The sequence below is a fragment of the Zootoca vivipara genome, chromosome 2 (genome assembly GCF_963506605.1).
Source record: "Zootoca vivipara chromosome 2, rZooViv1.1, whole genome shotgun sequence".
Classification (NCBI taxonomy): Eukaryota; Metazoa; Chordata; class Lepidosauria; order Squamata; family Lacertidae; genus Zootoca; species Zootoca vivipara.
This window is the reverse complement of record NC_083277.1, coordinates 72,336,328-72,357,288: the sequence shown is the minus strand read 5'-3', so window position 1 is coordinate 72,357,288 and position 20,961 is coordinate 72,336,328. Positions and strand designations below refer to the sequence as shown.

The window sequence follows — 20,961 nt, the reverse complement described above, 5'->3', positions numbered from 1 at the left end:
CCTTCTGCACCACCACCAAATCTGCTCCAGAGGGATGCGGAAAACGCAGAGAAGATTTGGGGGAGAGCGTATGTGAGAGGAGGAAAGGGAGAGGAAGTTCCCCTGTGCTAGCACAAATAATTTTGTATTCACCATTTAGTTGCACAGTTGGACTCTTCTAGAGTCACCAGTTTTAGGCTCCTAGCACTTTACGTAATGCTGGTGTTAATCACATCATCAACAAAACAAAACAAAACAAAACAAAGCAAATTACAGTAGCAGAATACAACAGCAGAATACAACAGCAGGAGGTTCAAATTATACATTATGTACAGGAAGCACCCATTTTAATGTGCCTGACAGAAGACTTGGATAAATTGGTAGATGAATGCATTAGATGGTTAATAATAGACCAGAAATGTAAATGTTAATTTCCATCAGAGCTGTCATCTGTAAAAGGACATTCATTGCTGATAGCATGGGTGTAAACAAAATGTTTGTAACATTTAAGCCAGGCAAGGTGTTTTCTTCAAATGCTTTTCCACAAAAGTGACTGCCAGTAAAAAAATAGTCAAATTACAGGACGAATTAAGTCGAGAGATTCTGGTATCGCCAAAAAATTAGTCTTTTTATCTAACCGCTCCCCAAAGGAGCTCAGAGCAGTGCATGTGTTTTTTCTTTCCTTTGCCCACACAACAAACGTGCGAGGTGTGTTGTACCCACAAAGTCTCTGCTTTGTGGCTGAATGATGAGTTGAACCTGGATCTCCCTGTTAATGCAGGCGTTACATTCCAAGACACTGCACAATTAAGTGAAATAGCGTATATTTGAAACACCATGGAGAAAGCCTGCAAACACCCTGTTCCACCCCTGCTCCATTCCATCCCTTTTTGTGATATTTTGGGGGTCACCTCTGGGTTTGGCATGATGCACATGTGTGCGTAAAATGGCTACTGCCTGTACTTATTTCAAACAGTTAATTAGTTGACAAACTCAAGGTGCATCAACTATCACGGGGGCACATAAATCAATCAAATCAATCAATCAATCAAAATTAAGAGTGCACTAAGGAAGTACCACCCTTGGAGGTGCTTGTTGCCATGCAATGGTCAGGATCATCCCTGTCCAACTTGGAGGATTCAAAGTTGGAAGGAAGGCTGGGCACTTGTCAAACTTGCTAGAGCCTGGGAACACAAGCTGCGTTGATGTCAAAGCTCGGCTCTCATTGAACCCCACTAAGCACCAAAGGCTCTTCACACATCAAATTTTAGGCGTAATATTTGGAAATCTAAGGGCGTACCTGCGAATACAATGTATGAATGTCACAATCTGGTGTTTTTGAAAATGTGTTTGTTATCCAGCTACATTAATGAGGATTGTCCAGGGCTCCTGGCTTATGTGTACTCTCAATCTGGATTTATTGCTGTGTAGCACGTGAAAGGGCCATCGGACATACATCGGAAATTGTATTTGGTTGTTGTAGTTTTGGAGTGTGGGGAGCTTCTTAGCACCTCCTGTAACTTACAATTCTTAATTCAGATATTTTTAATAAAAAAGAAGGCAATGACAGTAAAATTTGTGGTGCAGACATACCCCCCTTTGTCCCTCTGTACCCTCCCCATAAACTTTCAACTAATAATAATAATAATAATAATAATAATTTTTTTAAAAAGATCAAACATTATCATGCTAGTGGTGCACTCCATATTTGGTCAGGCACCAAAGGGAGGAAGTTCCGAAGGTGTGGGGCCACCACAGAAAATGCCTCCTCTGTTATGGCCATTTTCCTCATAGAACATAGAGGCAGATTGAGATCTCAGCATGTGAGAAGGATGGTATGTACAGTATATCAGGCAGTTTGGACTGAAACCATGTATGGATTAAAGGATAAAACCAGCATTTTAAATTCAGCTTGGACGTGCACTGGAAGCCAGCATAGCTGATATAATGCAGGTGCATTATACATACCGTATATTCCGGCGTATAAGACGACTGGGCGTATAAGACGACCCCAACCTTTCCAGTTAAAATATAGAGTTTGGGATATACTCACCGTATAAGAAATTCGACCGGGCGTATAAGACGACCCCCGACTTTTGAGAAGATTTTCCTGGATTAAAAAGTAGTCTTATACGCAGGAATATACAGTATATTTATTTGTTATTTCAATTTCTAGGCCTCCCTTCATCAATTTAATGATCCCAGGGTGCATTACAATATAAAGCAAAACAAATAATAAAATCATTCTGCACCTTAAAGAAACTTGTTCGCATTTGAAAGCGTACATATTGAATTTCAGAGCAGATAAACAATTGATTAACGGAATCCAGTCTCAGTTACATCACTTCACCAGAAAGGCCTAAGGAAATAGGTTTGTCTTCAGCTAGCCTTTCAGTCTGCCCCAAGAACACAGCCAGCAGGACAATGCTGCTTGATGAACATTTCAAGTGCTGTCCCATTGGCAGGTCTCCCTTTCTACTGAAGTGTCATTTATGCAGTTACGAGCAGTCCTTTGTTAAAGGTGACGGCAACTGGATTTCTGTGAGGGGTGAACTACAGCTCCCACAGTTCTTTGCGGGAAACAATGTGCTTTAAATATGCTAAAAATGTTGTGTTTTAAATGTACACAACATTGCTCTTTCTGTTGGTGATAAAATCAATATTTTCTTTAAACTGGAGGTGAACCATTCTTTTTGATACTCTGCCACCTATTTCTGTGATTCATTAAGGCGAAATGGCTCAACTCAGCTGCCAAATAATGACAAAACCCAGCGCAGGTTCTGTGCATTTGAAACGATTCCTGTCACTATGAAATGTGCACACATCTTATATGCCTATTTCCTTCGTCTCTGGTGATAAATCCACTTTAACATTGTCCTTCAAAGACAACACAATTTTATGTCTTACAATCCCACCCTGTCACCATTTCACTTGACCAACTTTCCTGTTACATTTCATCACAGCAATTGTTGCTTCTCATGAGACGCTATCAATGTTTCATATCAAGGTGTCCTCTTAAACTGTAATGTGAGAGCCAGCTAGAACTGTTGAATTATACATCGCCTAGCTGAATGTAAGCAGCCTTTTTTGTAAGTCCAAAGCTATCCCTTGCTGAACTAATTTCTGGGAAGCGCAGTGAAAAACCCATATCTATGGATGAGCTTCAGATGAAACTGAGCCCCAGGCATGATGCAAGATCCCGAAAAGTCAGATTCAAAATCTCCTCTGCCTACAGTGGTCGAGTCTTAAAGCAGGTATATGAAGATGGACAGGAACTTGAGATCCCGCAGGAGGAATATCCTCATAGTTTTCGGCACTGGAGCTTTGAACCCAAAGACGACTTCTTTGGGCTTGGTGAAGCCCCAGGACCCGGGTTTTGTCCATCAGCTAAAATGAATGCACAGAGGATCAGTGTATTCAGAGAAGGGAACAAATACACGCTGACAGGGAGCCCTTCTCTCTTAAATGACCATCAGGCAGAGGAGAGCCATATGGTAAGTAATGTTTGTTTAATAACGACCCATTATGGAAATGATTGTAAAATGGCAAATGCGGTAGTCAGAAGCAGAACCTAGTTCTCATGTTGACCAAGCAACTTTCCTTTTAAAATGCCACTATTCCTATGCCTTGATGTTTAGACCCAGGTGTGCAAAAATGTGGACAGAAAAGTTGATCTTTTCTTTTCTGCCAAAGTTATCGAGCAGCCCTAGCAACAATGTGATGTGCAGTATGAAGTACAACCTGTGTAAAATAGCTGGGAAAGGCCACAGAATACATAGGAAACAAACAAACAAACAAATATCAGCCACAAAACCAATGAGAGCTTTAAAATCAATATCACAGAAGAAAATGGCAGGATTTATGAAGCACTTTATTCCGTTTCATTCCTTATTGCAAAAAGTGAAATCCAATAGGACACAGACAATGCTTTTAGGTTCTGCAGCACTTTTTCTTCAACGAGAGAAAGCATTTTGTAAAACATGAATGATGAACGAAACAGCACGACTACCTTTCTGCCTTCTCCTTCCTAAAACACAGGTGTGTTTCAATGTCCATTCACATACATGGGAATGAAGGTGCAACAGACCTAATGCTGGAAATTTCAAATGGCTTTTGATTCTCGCTGACTGAGCCACCAGGTACTCAGAACCACTGCAGAATTAAAGATGATGGTGTTGACCATCAAAGTCTTACCTGACCCAAATACCTGAAGAAGTATCAGCCAGCCTGTTTTCTTAGATCTGGTGGGCAGTTCCTTCTCATTATCCCACCACCAGGAACAGTATATTATATGATGGTATGGGACAGGGCTTTTTCTGAGGTGACAGCCTGGCCTATGGAATCTCTCCCCCCCCCCCCCGCCCCAAGCCTGCTTTTGCTGTTTCAGCACCAGGCAAACACTTTTTTCCATATGTTTTCCTGGACTAGTAGTTTTGTCACTGCTATGAATGAGGAGCCCAGGTTGTGGTTCCTTGGGCTTCTTAAGGATCTGCTGTGTTTTTGCTGCTGTAATAAGTCATGATGAATTGGTTTTATTGTCATGTTCCTTTTGTTCTTGTATTAGCACCTGCCCTGGAATCATCTAATGAAGGGTGGGCTAGAAATGTTCTTGTAAGTAAGTAAGTAAGTAAGTAAGTAAGTAAATGCACCCATAAGTAAAACCTACAAAAATGAATGATTTGAAGCACACCAAGGATACTGACCCAATGGAGCATGTAAGCATTGTAGAAATTCCAAGGAACAGACGGATACAGGTGGTACAGATACCTGAGAGCTTGCTCCAGCTGCAATCCCCACCCCAAGGCACACAGGTCTATCTACTATTCATGGTGCTGTGGGACTCTCGTTATAGATGGATATTGTCTACAGTGGTTTTTTAAACTGCGTCTTAATGTTACTTTTAAGTTGCCTTAGGAAGAATTGCACCCTGCAAGACAGGATAGAAATAATGGTAAAAGATGAAAGAATGAATGTCTCCTTACAGGCCCAGGACCCGCACTTTCCCCACCTCACCAACCGGGCTAGAAATGAAGGACACCACACCATCAGAATGGGACCGAATCAGGCCACAACTTTATTGACTACAGATGAAGAGGTTTGGCATAGGCAATGGGTAACCGTTTACTTCCGGTCCGCCTGCCGGAAATGACATCAATGGTCAACCCGGCAGTGGGGATTCATATGAATAGGGGGATCCCTGCAGGGATCACTGCCTTGAGGAGTGCTGAGGCCCAGGCCCCTGTCTGGGCATATGGACAGAAGCAATTCCTTCAGGGATACCCAACTTCTGGAGGGGGAGCTGAAGGTACAACCTCCCCTCCATCCAAGACTAAGGTTACCCAATGCCTAAACTGCCAAATTTGTGACGATTGCTATGAGGTAGGAAAAACCCTCAGGCCAAAGCCAATTCGCCTGATAGGCAAATTCCTACTACCCGGCTCTCAATATGGCAACCATCATTGCCACAGCAAGGCCAAAGCAGATGTGAAATGCATTATGGAAGGAGTGTGTGAGTGTGTTGATGCAAAGAGGTGAGCCGAGTGTCAAGGGCTGGCACAGGTCGGCTTAAATCCCCCCAGAGTGAACCTGAGGGAAGCCTAAATGTTCTGTCAGGCTCGCCCCTGGGGGCGGATCCAGCCCTCTGAGCTGGCTAGCCATTGGCCAGTTCAGAAGGCTGGCACGGAGCCCGCTTCCATGCTAGGAGGATGTGAGCCAGAGCTCACATGATGGCTGGGGAGAAGTCCTCCAGCACTAATGACTCCCATTGTGTTCAGGGAAGGAGGTGTCGCCCAGCCTGCAAGGCCGCTGCACCCATGAAGGGGTAAGCAGACTTATTGGGACCATTCCCACTTCACCATTTCTGCTTCCCATATCCAGGGGCCACTCACTATAGGAAGTACCAGTCACTGTTGCTGGCTGTGGGAGTCATCAAAGTTTCTAGGCAAGGATGGGGAAGTTCACAGAGTTAAAAATTTCCAGTGTGCTATAACAATATCCCAGGGAACTCTGGAAATTATAGCTCTGTGAGGGAAGTAGTGATCTCCTACCAATTCTCAGCACCCTTAACAAACTACAGTTCCTGGGATTCTTGGGGGAGAAGTCACAACTGTTTTAAGTGGTATGACATTGCTTTAAATGTGTACTGTACAGCAGATGGGGGCCTAAGATGGCTGTTGGGCTCTCTTCTGTTTTCAACTTACATGTTCCCTGCTTCATTTCAGAATCCCCCTGTTTTAGATTTTGGGAAGATTATCATCTACACTAGCAATCTGAAAATCATCCGATCACCCCTGACTAAGAAGGAGCTGGTGAGAAAAATCATACAGGATGAAGGACTTGAAGACTGGTCCTTCACATACCTTGAAGGAAGAGGAGAAACTTGCAGTAACCCAAGTGATGAGAACATAAAGGAGACTGAATGTGAGCCTGTTCACAACGACCATATGCAGGTAACGTGCAGGGTACATTTGGGAGCAGATGAAGGCATTAAGAAGTAAGGTAGCGGTGTCTCCCTGCTCTAGAGATGTAAAAGTATATGTCTGTGAATTAGAAGAAAAAGGGGAAATGATGACATCCTCCAAATGGTGTGATACAAAACCTGTCAGCTCCAGGACTTATGGCAGAGATGGGGAACCTCAGGTCGGCAGTGGCTGAATGTAGCCCTCTGTTACAAATAATTGAAAAGTAATGCAATGGGACTTTATAGCATGCTAATGAATAACATTAGTAAACAAATTGATCCTCTAATTCAGAATGCCATGGCTTTAAAGCTTATGGAATATCCAGTTGGGGAATCAATTGTGCTTAAATTAAATCAATGGCAGGAGATTGCTTTGCAGCTTCAAAATTGTATAAAAAGAGTCTTTGCCTCATTGGATAAAGTGAACATTTCTAAAGAATTTCTATTTAAAAACAAGCCATCAGGGTTGGAAACAATGGACTGACTTATGAGACTTGAATGGACATGCAAGAAGGTACCAAAGGAACATTTCAGGATGGGGGCCTTTGGCCCAAAACAAGGTACATAAATGAGCCATAACATTGTGGGTGGTGCTCAGCTATGTGTTGCTTGCAGTGAGGTAAAGGAAACCCCTGACCATTAGGTCCAGTTGTGAATGACTCTGGGGTTGCGGTGCTCATCTCACGTTATTGGCCGAGGGAGCCAGCATACAGCTTCCAGGTCATGTCGTCAGGGTGACAAAGCTGTTTCTGGCGAACCAGAGCAGCACACGGAAACGCCGTTTACCTTCCCGCTGTAGCGGTACCTATTTATCTACTTGCACTTTGACGTGCTTTCGAACTGCTAGGTTGGCAGGAGTTGGGACCGAGCAATGGGAGCTCACCCCATTGCAGGGATTCGAACCGCCGGCCTTCTGATCGGCAAGCCCTAGGCTCTGTGGTTTAACCTACAGCGCCACCCGCGTCCCTGTTGCTTGCAGTAGACCCATATAAATCAATTATCATGACTAAGTTAAGTCATGTGTAACTAGTCATTAAAATTCCAAAATCAGAACTGTGCAAATTGAGGAATGTGTGTTCATTTATTTTGCATAACTTGTACAAGAAGCAAGGGAACATTAGCAAGGAACTAGAATCACAGGGAGGAATAAATATTAGTATTCCCACTAATATTTATCAAGCAAACAGAAAAGAGAGGTGTTCAAAAACCATAAGAGCCATACACATCTTAGAGGGATTTAGCCTACCGATTGGATTTACTTTAGGTAAAGGATTCTGTGAACTGGTATTAAGGAAGCTTATTTTGATCAGCCCCTTTGTATTTCAGGAAGCAAATGGTGATATCAGTTGCTCCCAGTGTAAGGGATCAGGCTTTGCACCCTGCTCTGTGTGCCATGGAAGCAAGTTTTCAATGTTGGCAAACCGCTTTAAAGAGTCCTACAGAGCTCTGCGATGTCCAGCTTGTAATGAAAATGGCCGGCAACCCTGCCAGACCTGTGTTCAATGACTGTATCTGCTCTCTGGCTTCCTTTTACTTCCCTTGTTTGCTTTTTTTGTGTAGAAAAAGAATCCTTCAAGTTTTTATATGTATTGTATTTACCTCTTTGCACTCAGGCTACTCCTGCAGGTATAAAAGTGTTTGTATGCAGTGTTAATATGCTAAATAAGGTCAAGTTTCATTGATTTCAGTGGATGAGATTTACATTTTTTAAAGGGCTTAAGTTTGGCTGAATCATGTCCTGGGTTCTTTTATTTGACTCTCCTGTTTCAATTGAGAAAATCTATTTGTGTCCCCGAAGTAGCAGCATTGAATAAGTACCATGCCAACAGCAGCAGCACCAGAACTCAAATGAGGAAGCCAAATGAGAGAGAAGCTTTTCCTTGTTGCATAAATTGGGTTATTTTTCATAGAAATAGTCTCACCGCCTCCTATTCCCTTTCCCACAAGAGATATTGACGTTTTGCACCTATTGATAACTATACACAACTCTAGTTACAGGTAGGTAGCCCTGTTGGTCTGCTGTAGTCGAAACAAAATAAAAACATTCTTTCCAATAGCACCTTAGAGACCAACTAAGTTTGTCATTGGTATGAGCTTTCGTGTGCATGCATGCACACTTCTTCAGATTCTTCAGGTATCTGAAGAAGTGTGTATGCACACAAAAGCTCATGCCAATGACAAACTTACCAGTAGTTGGTCTCTAAGGTGCTACTGGAAAGAATGTTTTTTATTATATCACAATTCTTCAACACATTTACCCTAACTTTGCATATGTTTAGGCTAATGGTATTCCTCGTAATTCGTAATTTGATTTCCTGGTTTCAGGTTATGGGTATAGTAGGACAGAAATGAACACTCCTTTTGCAGCTCGCTAGAATAAGGATCCTTCTAGATGCAATCAACAGCAGAAGCATCTACACCTCAACTGATAAAATAAATCATAACATGTTATATGATTTATAATTTCACTTGCCCTTTTACTTTGAACATTTGTGAGCTTTTTCAATCCACACCCCATTTTGCATATAGCTGCACATTTATCCCTCCTGAGGTGCATGCCGTTTTCTGCAGATCTAGCTCATTTCAATTTCATTGTTATTAGAGCACACTGTGTTCTTTTCCTGTATGATTTAGGCAGCACCTTCCCGTTCTAAACACTACCATGGAGAAGGAGGAAGGGAAACACCAGTGCAATGGGGGGAAAGAGAGAGAGAGAAATGCGTGTTTTATGGCCTTATTCAGAGAGATGCTGCCACTGATGTTAATGGGGGAAGTTCTGCCTCTTTCAGGATTCACTTGTTAACATATAGAGCTTGTGTTGTTTAAAATGTGTCCCCAGTTGTAATTTCTAAACCATGAACTCTAATTAGTTTAGATGAAGAAGCAGTGCTGAATACTTAGCATGCTACCACTTGCAGCGCCAAAACCACTACAAATAAGGAAGTAAATGAAAGTGCTTTCCACTGTTACTCTGTTAATGTCAAGGCTGGCTTTGCTTACATATGAGATCTAAGGCTCTTGATGAGCTAAGAGATCTCTCACATTGTTTTCCTGCTGAGTTTGCAAAGATAGTCAGTGTAATTTATGGTCAGCTGTGTACTTTGGGATGTGTATGTTAGAAGATTTCTCTGAAAACAGCTGTATTAGTAGCACTAATGTCGTATTTCTAAGACCTGACTGAATTCCCTTAATGTTGAAATTCTCAAGTACAAATCCCATTCTGCTTTGAAGATTGTATTTGCAAATGTATAACTACTGTTAAGACTTTTCTCAGTTCTAAAAATGCCTTGAATTTTAATGGAAGCATGGCTTGTGCATGAAATGGGGGGTGCTTTAGATGTTATCCTTCTACCCACATAGAACTTATGACCCCTGTTGTATTTCATTTCTGAATCATTCCATGTCAGTTTCGCTTCACTGCTGACTCTGAGACTGAAGCCTACCTCAAAGCCAGAATAGCACATGTTTACAATGGGGGTCGGGATGGGGCAGCTACGTATACCCTATGTGTATGGAAACTTTGCCTTTCCATAAGCAAAACAGGAATCCTGTGTGCAGCGCTGACTCCCAGCCAATGGCCAGGACGCCCAAAACACTCAAACAAGCAAACCACTCAAAAATCATTTTCCTTCAGGACTCCAGTACCACATTCTGAAATGGGCATGGCTGCAGCTCAGCTTTAGGCCTTTCAGTGTGGCTACATGTCTTACAAGTCATGCAAATGCCATTTTTAAATGAAAACTTCACATCAGTTCCGCTCTGAATAGATGCTTTGAAAAACGTGGGAGCTCAGTTGAGCACCGCAAATGCAAATGACATGTCTGAGCAACAAACCCCAGTCTTCACATGCGAGGCATATATAGTATTTGATCTAAGGCAGGCACAGGCAATCTTAGCTCTCCAGATGTTTTGGAACTACAACTTCCATGACCGCTGACCACTGGCCCGGTTAGCTAGGGACCATGGGAGTTGTAGTTCCAAAACATCTGGAGAGCCAAGGTGGCCTATGCCCATAGCTGCCAAGTTCTCCCTTTTTTAAAGGGAAATTCCCTTATGCTGAATAGGCTTTCTTGAGAGAAAAGGGAAAACTTGGCAGCTATGCCTATGCCTGATCTAAGGCACTGAAATGTCAATTGCCTGGTGCAGTCTTTACAGCCAGCTATTTCCCGCTTTGCAGTCACCCTCATCCCCAGGGACTCCCCATACCCCACTTAGGCTCACTTCCTGAAAAGGATGCCAGCTGGGGAACAAAGGATATTGGGGAATAGACTAAAGGGCTAACAGCAGTGAGCAGAAGCAAGATTCAGCCCCGCCATGTCTTCCACTGCTGGTGCTTTTAATCACACCCCCACCCTCTATTGTTACCTATAAGTGTCATTGGGGCAAATCTGCTTTTGAAGACAGAGGTCCATTGCTGCCACATCTGCTGAGAGCCTCAGAAGCAAAATTCACATTTGGCAGCATTCTGGCCATTTGAATGCCACTCTAAAAGGCAACACTATCATTATGACTACTAAGTAATAAGGCTAAGGCATTGGCTAAGAGGTTCAAAACACAGTAGTCAGTAAATTCTAGGAGTATCACTCAGATTGCCTTAGAGAAACAAATTTGGGTCAGACTGTTTGACTGTGATCTAAAAGGTTTGTAGAAGCACTGGCATCCACAAGAGCTTTCCACTCCATTCAATGGGGGTAGTTCTGCATGCATAGTTTGGAGATACACAGTAAAGTTCTCACATGAAAATACTCCATGCTCAGGTGGGAATACCATCTTCACACAGCATCATGTATGTCTAAGGAGTTTTTCAATCAGGTCTCAGATATGTAATTGCCATTGGTCAGATTCCTTAATCATTGCTTAGATTGTGCTTTTCTGAAAATTTCCAACGTATTATTTGAAAATACATCCCACTGGAATAAATGGGACGCACCACCAAGGAATGTGTTTATGATTGACATGCTAGTGATTTTGTGAATGTTACTCTCTTGGATAAAAATAATAAAACTGCAAGGTTTCTTGTGAACCTTGTTAAAGCTCTCTTTTTTGTTCTATAGTAATATTAAGCCTTTAATGCTTCCCTGTGGCAAGCATATGACCCAGTAAACTACCCTGGGGACTTTTCACAGGGTGGAGTAAGAAATGCATAAAACCAATAAAACAATACAGCATTGAGACAGAGACAAGTACTGCCAAAGTGCCACTATTAATCATATAAATAAACACGAACAAACTATTTCAACATGTATTTGCCTATCACAGCCAAGCTACCTGTGACAGAAATACTGAGCCTAGCATTTGCACAAAAGGAAATGTTTTATCAGGCTCATAAATATAAAAAAGATTGGTTCCTGGTTTTCATCTCTTGGTCACATTGCAACATGATCAAAAGACACAGGATAGCCCTGTACCTGAAAGCACACTGAAAAGCATACCGTAATTTCTTCCTGTGTGGTTATTATTATTTTCCAGAGGTGTCACATGGCACAAGATGGCAGGAGCACTTCCCACAGGCACTGGAAAAGATCTTGTCCAGCAACAGAGGCATCCTGGATTGGGAAGCGGGTAGCTTGTGCCCAGCAACTTGTCACTCATGTCACTGGAGAGACATAACAACAGGCCATGGACCCATTACTGCAGGTCCAGTCACAAGCCTTAACTCAGTGGTTCTCAAACTGTTTTCTTGCACCACACTGATTTTTTGTTGATAAGAAATACATTGGGAAAGAACAAGAAACAACTCCTAGCAGTGCTTGATTTATAACAACATAGAACACAACTACTTTATATGATCATGTGACATCCAGAAAGTATAAAGCAATGCAGCTACTTAAGTACATGAATCATTCCCAAAATATAATTATAAACGAGCCTCTTGCATAGTACCTTAAGTATGTACACAAACTCAACGAGAGGTGTAAGCTTACTATTGCTGGGTAATCTCATTTGTATTGGTCTAATTTGGGACAAACGAACTCTCATTTCCTCATCAACACAAAGAAGCCTTTCTCTTTTCTGATCTTATATCTTACTTTTCAGAAAAGATATCCATCCTAACTGTTTGATCAAAAGCAGAACATTGTGAGCCCTCCTTGCCATCTCTCTTTCTCTCCCCCCTTTCACGTCAAAAGCCAGTACGTAGTAGTACTTTGTCACACACTAATGTGGCCAAGAATTAGAATTCAGGGTGGCTGAAAGGGAAGAGAGATAGGGTTACATTGGTAGGAACAGGATAGGGGGTCCCCAGGGCCAGGAAGCAAATTAAACCCTGGTCATAATGGTGTCCCTGAGTGTGGCTCGTTATTTTCTCCGTGTACGCGAAGGGCTGCCATTCACGTCTAAGATCTGCACTTAGGATTTGACTACAGCGAATGTGAAAGCTGCCTCCCACCATCGTCACTGGATGGCTCTCATTGATTAGGCCAGGCATCCCCAAACTCAAACCCTCCAGCTGTTTTGGGACTACAATTCCCATCCTCTCTGACCACTGGTCCTGTTAGTTAGGGATGATGGGTGTTGTAGTCCGAAAACAGCTGGAGGGCAGTGTTTGGGGATGCCTGGTTAGGCTTCTCCCCAAGAAAGTGCCACATCCTTTGTTCATCTCATCCACCCACATTGCTGCAATATAGAAGCTCTCTCTCTCTCCAGTCATGACAAGGGGCATTTTGCATGCTGTATAAAATTAACAAAGTTAATAACTATCTAGTTATTAGGGAGGTCCAAAATTTTGAGGCTAGTTACAAATGATGACAGCGTTTGGACTAAAGTGGGTGACAGTTGAAGCTTTAACTAAACTTTTAGATTTTTTTGGAGGGGGGATATCAATTTCCATTTAAAAAAACATTGAGCTTTTGCACAAGATCTTCCTATTAGTGTTATATTATAAGCCTGATGTATGTACTGAGAATGGTCTCCCAGGTAATCCCCAGCATTTACTGTGAGAACATAATCTCCAAACTGGGCATGTGGCAATTGCTGGAAATAGGTTTTTTTTCTTTGGTACTGGAGGCCACTGGAAACAAAATGGCTAGGCTGTGCTTGGGTGCGAACACAAAGCTGGAGTGCTGAAATAGAGCTCATCCACTGAAATGTCACCATGCCCTCAAAAATGGGGGGGGGGGAGTTCCACGCTAGCAGTGGCTGCAGACAGTATAACAGGTTATTTTTTCATTTATCGGATCCATTTTAAATGTGAAAAGGGGGCTGGCATTATGATGTGGATATTGTACTACGGAAAACTTTTGGGCCTGACCAGGACTGACTTGACAATAATATCCTGCTTGGAAATGCCCTTTAAGGTGACACAAGTGTCTCTGTGTAAGAGACTTAACTTTGAAAACTAGCCTCGCCAGAATCCTTTTCCTTGGACACCCTCTAAGGGCAACAGAACGCATCTGCATAGGCAGCCCCGTCCTAAGCAAGTTTATTCTTCGTGTGACGTACTTCCAAGTTAAATGTGCACAGGGTATATGTATATGCACTCACCCGAGTTAAATCCCACTGAAGTCAACGGGGCTTACTGCTAACTAGACACGCAAAGGATTGCAGTTGGGTTTCTCTCTCGGCGTAGTGCTTCCCACCATGCCCGTGGAAAATGCGGTACTATGGCTATTTTAGGAGTATATTTCCGTTTTCAGAAAGCCCGGGCTATTGTTATATTTTCTCTCAAGCAGTTCCGCAAACTTTGACCCTCTGAACAAGAGCCAGAAAGAGGGGGGCGTGGTTTCTGGCACACGTGGGGGAATTGGGCTGCGTAATTGGATTCCGGAGGGGACCTCTCTCCGCTTCGAACGTCATTAAGGTTCTACAGAGAATGCACCTCCCCACGCAAGGCAGGAACGTAAAGGAAGTAAAGGAGCGTGGGAGTGGCTACACGTCAGCGCCGAACACGTGTCGTTGTGTTCCCGCGTTATGAAGTCCCGAGAACAAAAAACAAAAACGAAAACAAAAAGCACAGTGTGGTTCAAAACAACAGTGCAACGGTCCAAGGACTTCGCTACCGTAGCGAACTTTCTTTCCCCTGCCTACAACCTCAAGAGAGGCCTAAGCCGCCTCAGCCCGTCTGGGCGCTAGTTTGCATTGTGACCTAGGAAGGTGTTACTCGGAAGGCAACGGTGCGCCCCGTTGCAAAACGACGTAGCCGGAGAGCGAGTGTTTGTGCAGAGAGGGGGGAGGGAGGGGGCTGCGCGGGGCCGACAGGGCAGCGGGGCGGCCAGGCCCTCCAGCAAGCGCCGCCGGATTTTGGGAACAGCCTGGCAGGAGGGGGCCCGCTCGAAGGGCGGCGGCGGCTGCTCGGCTCCCGCCATGGGGGTGACCGTGGAGGCGCGCAACGTTTACAGATACCCCTTCGAGCAGGTAGTGGCCAGCTACCTCCGTAAGGTAAAAAAAGGAAGCTCCTTTTCTTTCTTCCCCCTTCCCCGAAGCTGCTGGCGGGCGTGTGTGTGGCCCCGTTTCTTTGGGCTCAAGGGGGTTCATTCACAAGTGAGGGAGGGGGAGGATAAGGAGGAGAAATGGCGGCAACGGTGTGCCTCAACCGGTTCTCAATCTTTATTTTGAACACTCTCCACAAACGCCCTCTCCAGTCTGGCAAAACTAATTGAAAGTGTTTACCAGCCTCCGATTTTCTCCTTTGGTTGTTAGCAGAGCCCCGACCTCAGTGTCCCCTTGCAGTTTTCTGTTGCTGGCCACAGAACACGCGGCGAGGACGAGCCTTTGGGGTATTTTGGGGGTGCGTGTTTTTTTGTGTCGCGGGTGGGGCCGTGCTATCTTCCCCAGCTTCCATCCTCCTGGCTGAGGCAGAGGCTCCCCGTGTTTATCGGATGGGGGTGTGAACGCACCTCCAGATCTCTCCTTCCCACTGCTGCGTTTCGCACGTGCTCTCTCTCCGGCACGTTTTTCCTCCTGGCGATTGTTGGTGGGCGCTGCTGTTTTTCTTGCTTAGTTTTCACGGCAGTGCTACTTCGTTAGAACTTATAAATACCAAGGCGCTCCTGCGCACTCCTCTGAATTGAGACAAGGTTTTTTGTGCCTTGCAGGGCGTAGTCAGGATTTTTTTTGGGGGGGGCAGGCCTTTTGTTTTGTTTTTGGCAGGGGGCAGAAACTCGGTTAACTATGTATTATTATTGATGGGGGGCAGTTGCCCCTCCCCCTCCCCTCCCCCTCCCCTCCCAGCTACGCCCATGGTGTCTTGTAAACAGTACTTTCCAAATTGCCTGTCTTCATCTCCTTGGATGAATTCTGAATCAGCATTCAAGATGCCCTTCACAGATTTGAGAACTGGCCAAAACTAACAAGGCATGTCATAGGACCAAATGAAAGGTTCTGCACTTAGGCAGGAAGAACCAGCTGCTTAAATGTAAGATGGGGTACACCTGACTTACTGGTAATACACATGCAAAGGATCTAGGGGTCTTAGTGGACCACAAACTAAACATGAGATTCCAACTAAATATCAGGAAGAACTTTTTGGCAGTAAGAGCCAACTGTGAAACGGACTCCCTTGGAAGGTGGCAAACTCTCCTTCCTAGGGTGTTTTTAAGCAGAGGTTGGATAGCCATCTGTCGTTGATGCTTTAGCTGAGATTCTTGCATTGCAGGGGGTTGGACTAGATTACCCTTGGGGTTCCTTCCAGCTCTACAACTGTATGATTTTATGCTCATCTAAATACCCTTAAAGGGAAACCACACATGTGATGTATCAACATCAATCAAATGTGGGAGTTACAAAAGCATGGATGATGGTCCCCAAATCACTGCAACTTGTATGGTTTAATGCTGGTTTTATGCAGACTTTTGTACTGGTGCTACTTTCATATTGATTGTATTTGGTTGTTAATTGCATCTGTGTTTTATTGTTTCTAATTTTCAAACTGCCCAGGGGACATGGTTAATTAGGCGGTATATAAATGCCACAAATATCTAAATAAATAAAGCAATGAAAATATGGAGCTGATAAAATGCACTTGTGCCTTTGGCTATAATCTGGCAGCAAGCCATAGCCCAAGAGAATGCTAGCCTGTAAAAAATTATTCGCAAAGGGGAGCAAATAATATCCATGCATCTTGTGTGGAGTGTAGGCCCTGTCTGGCTTCATCTACCTGCCACAGGTGGCCAAACATAGTTGCAGAGGAAGCTGATGTGTAATAGGGCATAATGATACCCAAGCCTGTTTTCTTGTTCTTATTTTGGGGTAAGGTTTATCCTTTTTATGTTATTGTAGTCAATTAACATTCATCTATCTTTTTGATGTATTTTATATTTTGTTTCATGTATGCTTTTACAGATGTAAGTCACTTTGAGACTTTTTGTTGTTGCAAGTGATGAATATGTGTGATCAATACTACTACCATTAATTAATACTGATGTGGTTAGGATTGCATAGTTAGCCATGGCATTCACATCAGGTTCTGGTTTGAAACCTTGGCTCAAATGAAACCCTTACCTTGGGTTACTTAAAAGCAAGGGTGCCAGAGGTGAGATCTAAAAATGACTTATTTTTTGTATTTCCAAAGTGGGATTATTGGAGCTCACATCTGGAATCAAGCAAACCCTATTGAAATTAATGAGTTTATTTTTAAGAAGGAATGCACAGGATCATTTGCTGCTTTTGTCAAACTGTTTTGCTACCATTTAATAACATGATACCACTAGTACAAATGAATCCAGGCCAGTGAACACATTGCCTTCAGCTCCCAGAGGAAACATCAGTGGCCTTGTGTGAACAGTTGGGGCAGCCTTACCCCAACCATTCTTGGGGATGCTTAAGACTTAGGCGCCCTGAGGAAAGGCAGAAGAGAGGAAGCCGAGGCAGGGAGCTAGTGCCATCCGCTTCTGAAGTTGGCCTTAGAATATTTTGTATCATTTGTGTGTTAATGTTTTGAACAGTAAACAGCCTTGGATGCCTTGGCAATTAAGGTGGTGTATAAATGCAATAAATAAATAAATAAATAAATAAATAAATAAATAATAAAATGAATACTGTACTGTTATGTTACTGTTTATTGATACATTGTGTAACCATATTGATAAGATGTAACCATAAAGGCACATTTCTTCATTGGTCTGCAAGAACTTTGCACTGTCATCTTAAGTCTGAAACAGACTGCAGGATGTGTGAGAAACATCTGTATTCCCCTTAATGTTAATAGATTGTAGAGATTCATTAATTTAAAATTTTAAAATTCTAAATTTTAACTTTAAATGTAAATCCCAATTCCTTGAAGTGGATTTTAATCTTTTAACACAATTCAAACTTCTAATCTTATACAGTAGTTGGTTTATGGATTGTCTTCATTTCCTTCTACTATGCAGTTTTAATCTGAAATCTTAGGTGCAGTACTGCACCCAGAGCTCAGAAACTACTCGCGCTAATGAAATTCTCTGTTGCAAAATGCACCCAGAACAATGAGAGTTTCAAACACTGCTGCCAAAATGCCTATGTTCAAACTAACAAAAAAATGTTTCAGGTATGCCAAAATGGTATGTGTGCTATGCATTCAAATAATTTAGGGCACGCATGCACTCCTCACTAGAGCTCCATCACTTCACAAGTCATTACTGATGTAACATAAATGAAAAATGGGTGTCATCAGCATACTGGGGGAATTATCTTGAGTGCAAGTAATATAAAACTGACTCCCAATCCTTTGGTGCTTGCTGTTTAGCTTTAGGGGGAAGCAAAGTCTTTCTTTATGGTGTGTGTGGTTTTTAGATGACAAAAACTAGAGGGAGAGACCTCTTTTTTTTTTTACCTTTCCCAAACTTCCTAGATAAGAGATAAGGCACTGCCTCTACCTTGGGACTCAAGGGAGTAGCACAGGCATCCCCAAACTGCGGCCCTCCAGATGTTTTGGCCTACAACTCCCATGATCCCTAGCTAACAGGACTAGTGGTTGGGGAAGATGGGAATTGTAGTCCAAAACATCTGGAGGGCCGAAGTTTGGGGATGCCTGGAGTAGCAAGTATTTCTCTTGTTTCCTTTAAATAAATAATAGAATTACAAAGCTGCAAGAGAGCTTGATCAATGGCCTGCTCAATGCATGGTGGAACAGCAGTGTCCCAGACAGATGACCACATATTTTACATAAATTCCTCCAGGGAGGGAGAAGCTCTTGCTGTTTCTTCTCTAAAGCTCCTCACAGGCTGGGCCTTACTGTATCTCATTTGGCCTTGGGGTTTGGGGAAGGTAAAACACATCAGGAGTTTTCTCTGTGTCTTTTGTACTTCTTCATAACCCCATTGCAAGTGGTAGAGATCACAGCCTCTTCTTGAAGCTTCAAGCACATCACAGAAGAACACTAGATTGACTCTTGGGGACAAGCTTCATGTTACACACAGATGCCTAATTCTCCCCTAAAGGGACCCCTGTCCATTAGGTCCAGTTGCGGACGACTCAGGGGTTGCGGCACTCACCTCGCTTTATTGGCTGAGGGAGCCAGCATTTGCCCACAGACTAAGCCACTTCTGGCGAACCAGAGCAGCGCACAGAAATGCCATTTACCTTCCCGCCGGAGCAGTACCTATTTATCTACTTGCACTTTGATGTGCTTTCGAACTGCTAGCTTGGCAGGAGTTGGGACAGAGCAACATGAGCTCACCCGGTCGTGGGGATTCGAACCCCCGACCTTCTGATCAGAAAGCCCTAGACCACAGCGCCACCCGCAGCCAATTCTCCCCTACCAATCTTTTAAAATGAAAAAGGAGCCTTAGGGAGTTGCCATCTTCCTTTTGAGCACTCCCCCTTACATGCTGGTCTTACCTGATAGCTGTTTAGAAAGGGCTATTTTCATTTAAGGAAAAAAAGAGAGGTTACATGCATCTGTGTTTGATGTCTGGCTTTGGTGTTCATCTCCTATGTATTTTCCTATTCTTTATTGTTAATCTGAATAGAAGTATAGAAACTATTTAATTATAGATGTTCATAATATGGTGACTTTATTGCCCTCTAGCTGTGGCTTTTGAGAAATGAAACTGAAATTTCAAAGTAATTGCTATTTCTTTGCCAGTTTTTTAATCGGCATACTAAGGTCAGATGACCCTGCTCAATACTGTCCCTCCTCTGCTCAAGGAGTATAGAAAGACAACTTTTTGAGCAACCCGGTACTTTTCATTCAGCGGAATGACTTCACTGGCAGGCTTGTAGTTTTTGCACCATACTTTCTCTTCCTACTTTCTGTTGAGCTGAATGTAAGAGAATGGAGAGGCACTGCCATTGAGGTGTTCTTCCACCTTATATCTAGCAATGTAAGCTTTATTGCAAACTCTGCTGTTATCAGTTTCCTTTTTATCTAGTTTTGCTTCTCAACATGTGCATTTCTCTTGTAATTAATGTAACCCCCATCTTTACAGATCATCATTGCATCTAGTAACAGTGCAGTTTCTGCCCAGTGCAATTCTTCACCTGTGTATTTTGCTTTTTAATTTAATCTAAATCTGTGTGTGAGGTATTGAGTGAAACAATTCCTATTAGTTTGGGTCATGCCTTTCCAATGTAAGCTGCAAACCTGCTCAATTAAAATCAATGAGGTGGTTATTGTTTGTTTTTTAATAATGACTGACTTCACCCTTTGATTCAGAGTTGTTCAGAATTTGTAAATGCTATGTATGTCAGTTGATTTCATGCAGTATGCCACTGTTATCTACACCAGATAGGTTATTTCTGCATGATCTGTTGTTGTTGTTGTTGTTGTTGTTGAGCATACATTTAATTGACCTTTCTCTAGTGATGGTCAGTTTCCTTGGTTCATTTTGGTTGTTGCTTGCAACCCTGAGGTGGAATTGGCTCTTCTACACCAGTCCAGTATACTGACAAATCTTTTTCCTTTTCCACTGCCTAAATACTTAGTAACATTCCTTCTCATTCTCATTAAGACAGCAGCAAAATATTAGTTTGGATTATTAGTTTTCTAAAAGCCACGAACTCTGAAGATGAATCTAGACAGGCATCACCTTAGCACTTTAAAAAAACCAAGGGTAGCCATGTGATCCATAAGGAAATAAAAATCCAGAAATCCACAGTTGGATGATACCTTTATTAGGACAAAACAGAAAATGTGTCAAGCTGTTATTCAAGATGCATGATAGAGATGGTTGGACCTGAAGCATGCTTCAGGTGGCAAAAAAGGAAGGTTCACTTGGCATTTGATTCAGAGGCTGTACATGTGTGTTTGAGGAGTGGATGCAAGGGAAAGTAGCATTTACTCCACAGCAGTAAAAACTGAACTTCTGTGTACAATATGTATCTGTAAATTATTGTACTTTAATGTTTTGTTGGAAGCTGCCCAGAGTGGCTGGGGAATCTCAGCCAGATGGGTGGGGTATAAATAATAATAATTATTATCACCATCATCATCAATAGCCTGAGAAGTATGATTGTGTGGGAAGGCTATCACTCCATAACTGAACATTTTGACTTGATTTTGAACACCAGATTGCACTGAGACAGACCTGTAGTTTTAAACTTAAAAGTAACTAACAATGTTGAAAAAAGAAAGCATTTTAGTTTTGCTGCTCAAGAAAAGGTGAAAC

The 20,961-nt window shown here is 42.8% G+C and overlaps 3 protein-coding genes across 6 annotated transcripts in view; 2 read left to right on the top strand and 1 right to left on the bottom strand.

Moving 5' to 3' along the window:
* SH3RF2 (SH3 domain containing ring finger 2) overlaps window positions 1-14,127 on the bottom strand; it is a 103,461-nt gene extending 89,334 nt beyond the window's left edge. For 2 of the 3 annotated variants that reach the window (XM_035105342.2, XM_035105346.2), the window contains exons 1-2: window positions 13,922-14,127; window positions 11,872-12,035 (exon numbers count right to left, since the gene is read on the bottom strand). The gene's annotated coding sequence lies outside the window, so the exon portion shown is untranslated. Of the gene's footprint in view, window positions 1-6,338; window positions 6,443-11,871; window positions 12,036-13,921 lie in introns of those variants that run through there. The other variant, XM_035105344.2, reaches the window with a different exon arrangement.
* On the top strand, window positions 2,134-8,420 carry GRXCR2 (glutaredoxin and cysteine rich domain containing 2). Of its 2 annotated transcripts, none has more exons than XM_060271695.1 (3): window positions 2,134-3,473; window positions 6,201-6,428; window positions 7,766-8,420. In XM_060271695.1, exons 1-3 carry the CDS (start codon window positions 3,132-3,134, stop codon window positions 7,943-7,945), a joined length of 750 nt encoding a protein of 249 aa, XP_060127678.1. In that variant the 5' UTR covers window positions 2,134-3,131; the 3' UTR covers window positions 7,946-8,420. The 2 variants fall into 2 exon arrangements, with proteins under 2 accessions (XP_060127678.1, XP_060127677.1); XM_060271694.1 differs by lacking the exon at window positions 2,134-3,473 and adding an exon at window positions 4,666-5,074.
* A 91-nt stretch (window positions 14,128-14,218) lies between the features above and the next one.
* PRELID2 (PRELI domain containing 2) overlaps window positions 14,219-20,961 on the top strand; it is a 30,868-nt gene continuing 24,125 nt past the window's right edge. The window contains exon 1 of the mRNA XM_035105352.2: window positions 14,219-14,815. Coding sequence (XP_034961243.1) covers window positions 14,741-14,815 — 75 coding nt within the window. The 5' untranslated portion in view covers window positions 14,219-14,740. The remainder of the gene's footprint in view (window positions 14,816-20,961) is intronic.

Bases quoted from the DNA above. Each gene is read 5' to 3' on its own strand.
- GRXCR2 (XM_060271695.1), top strand. From the start codon at position 3,132: ATGGATGAGCTTCAGATGAAACTGAGCCCCAGGCATGATGCAAGATCC. The intron at 3,474-6,200 runs GTAAGTAATGTT...GCTTCATTTCAG, and splicing joins AGGCAGAGGAGAGCCATATG to AATCCCCCTGTTTTAGATTT. The intron at 6,429-7,765 runs GTAACGTGCAGG...TTTGTATTTCAG, and splicing joins TTCACAACGACCATATGCAG to GAAGCAAATGGTGATATCAG.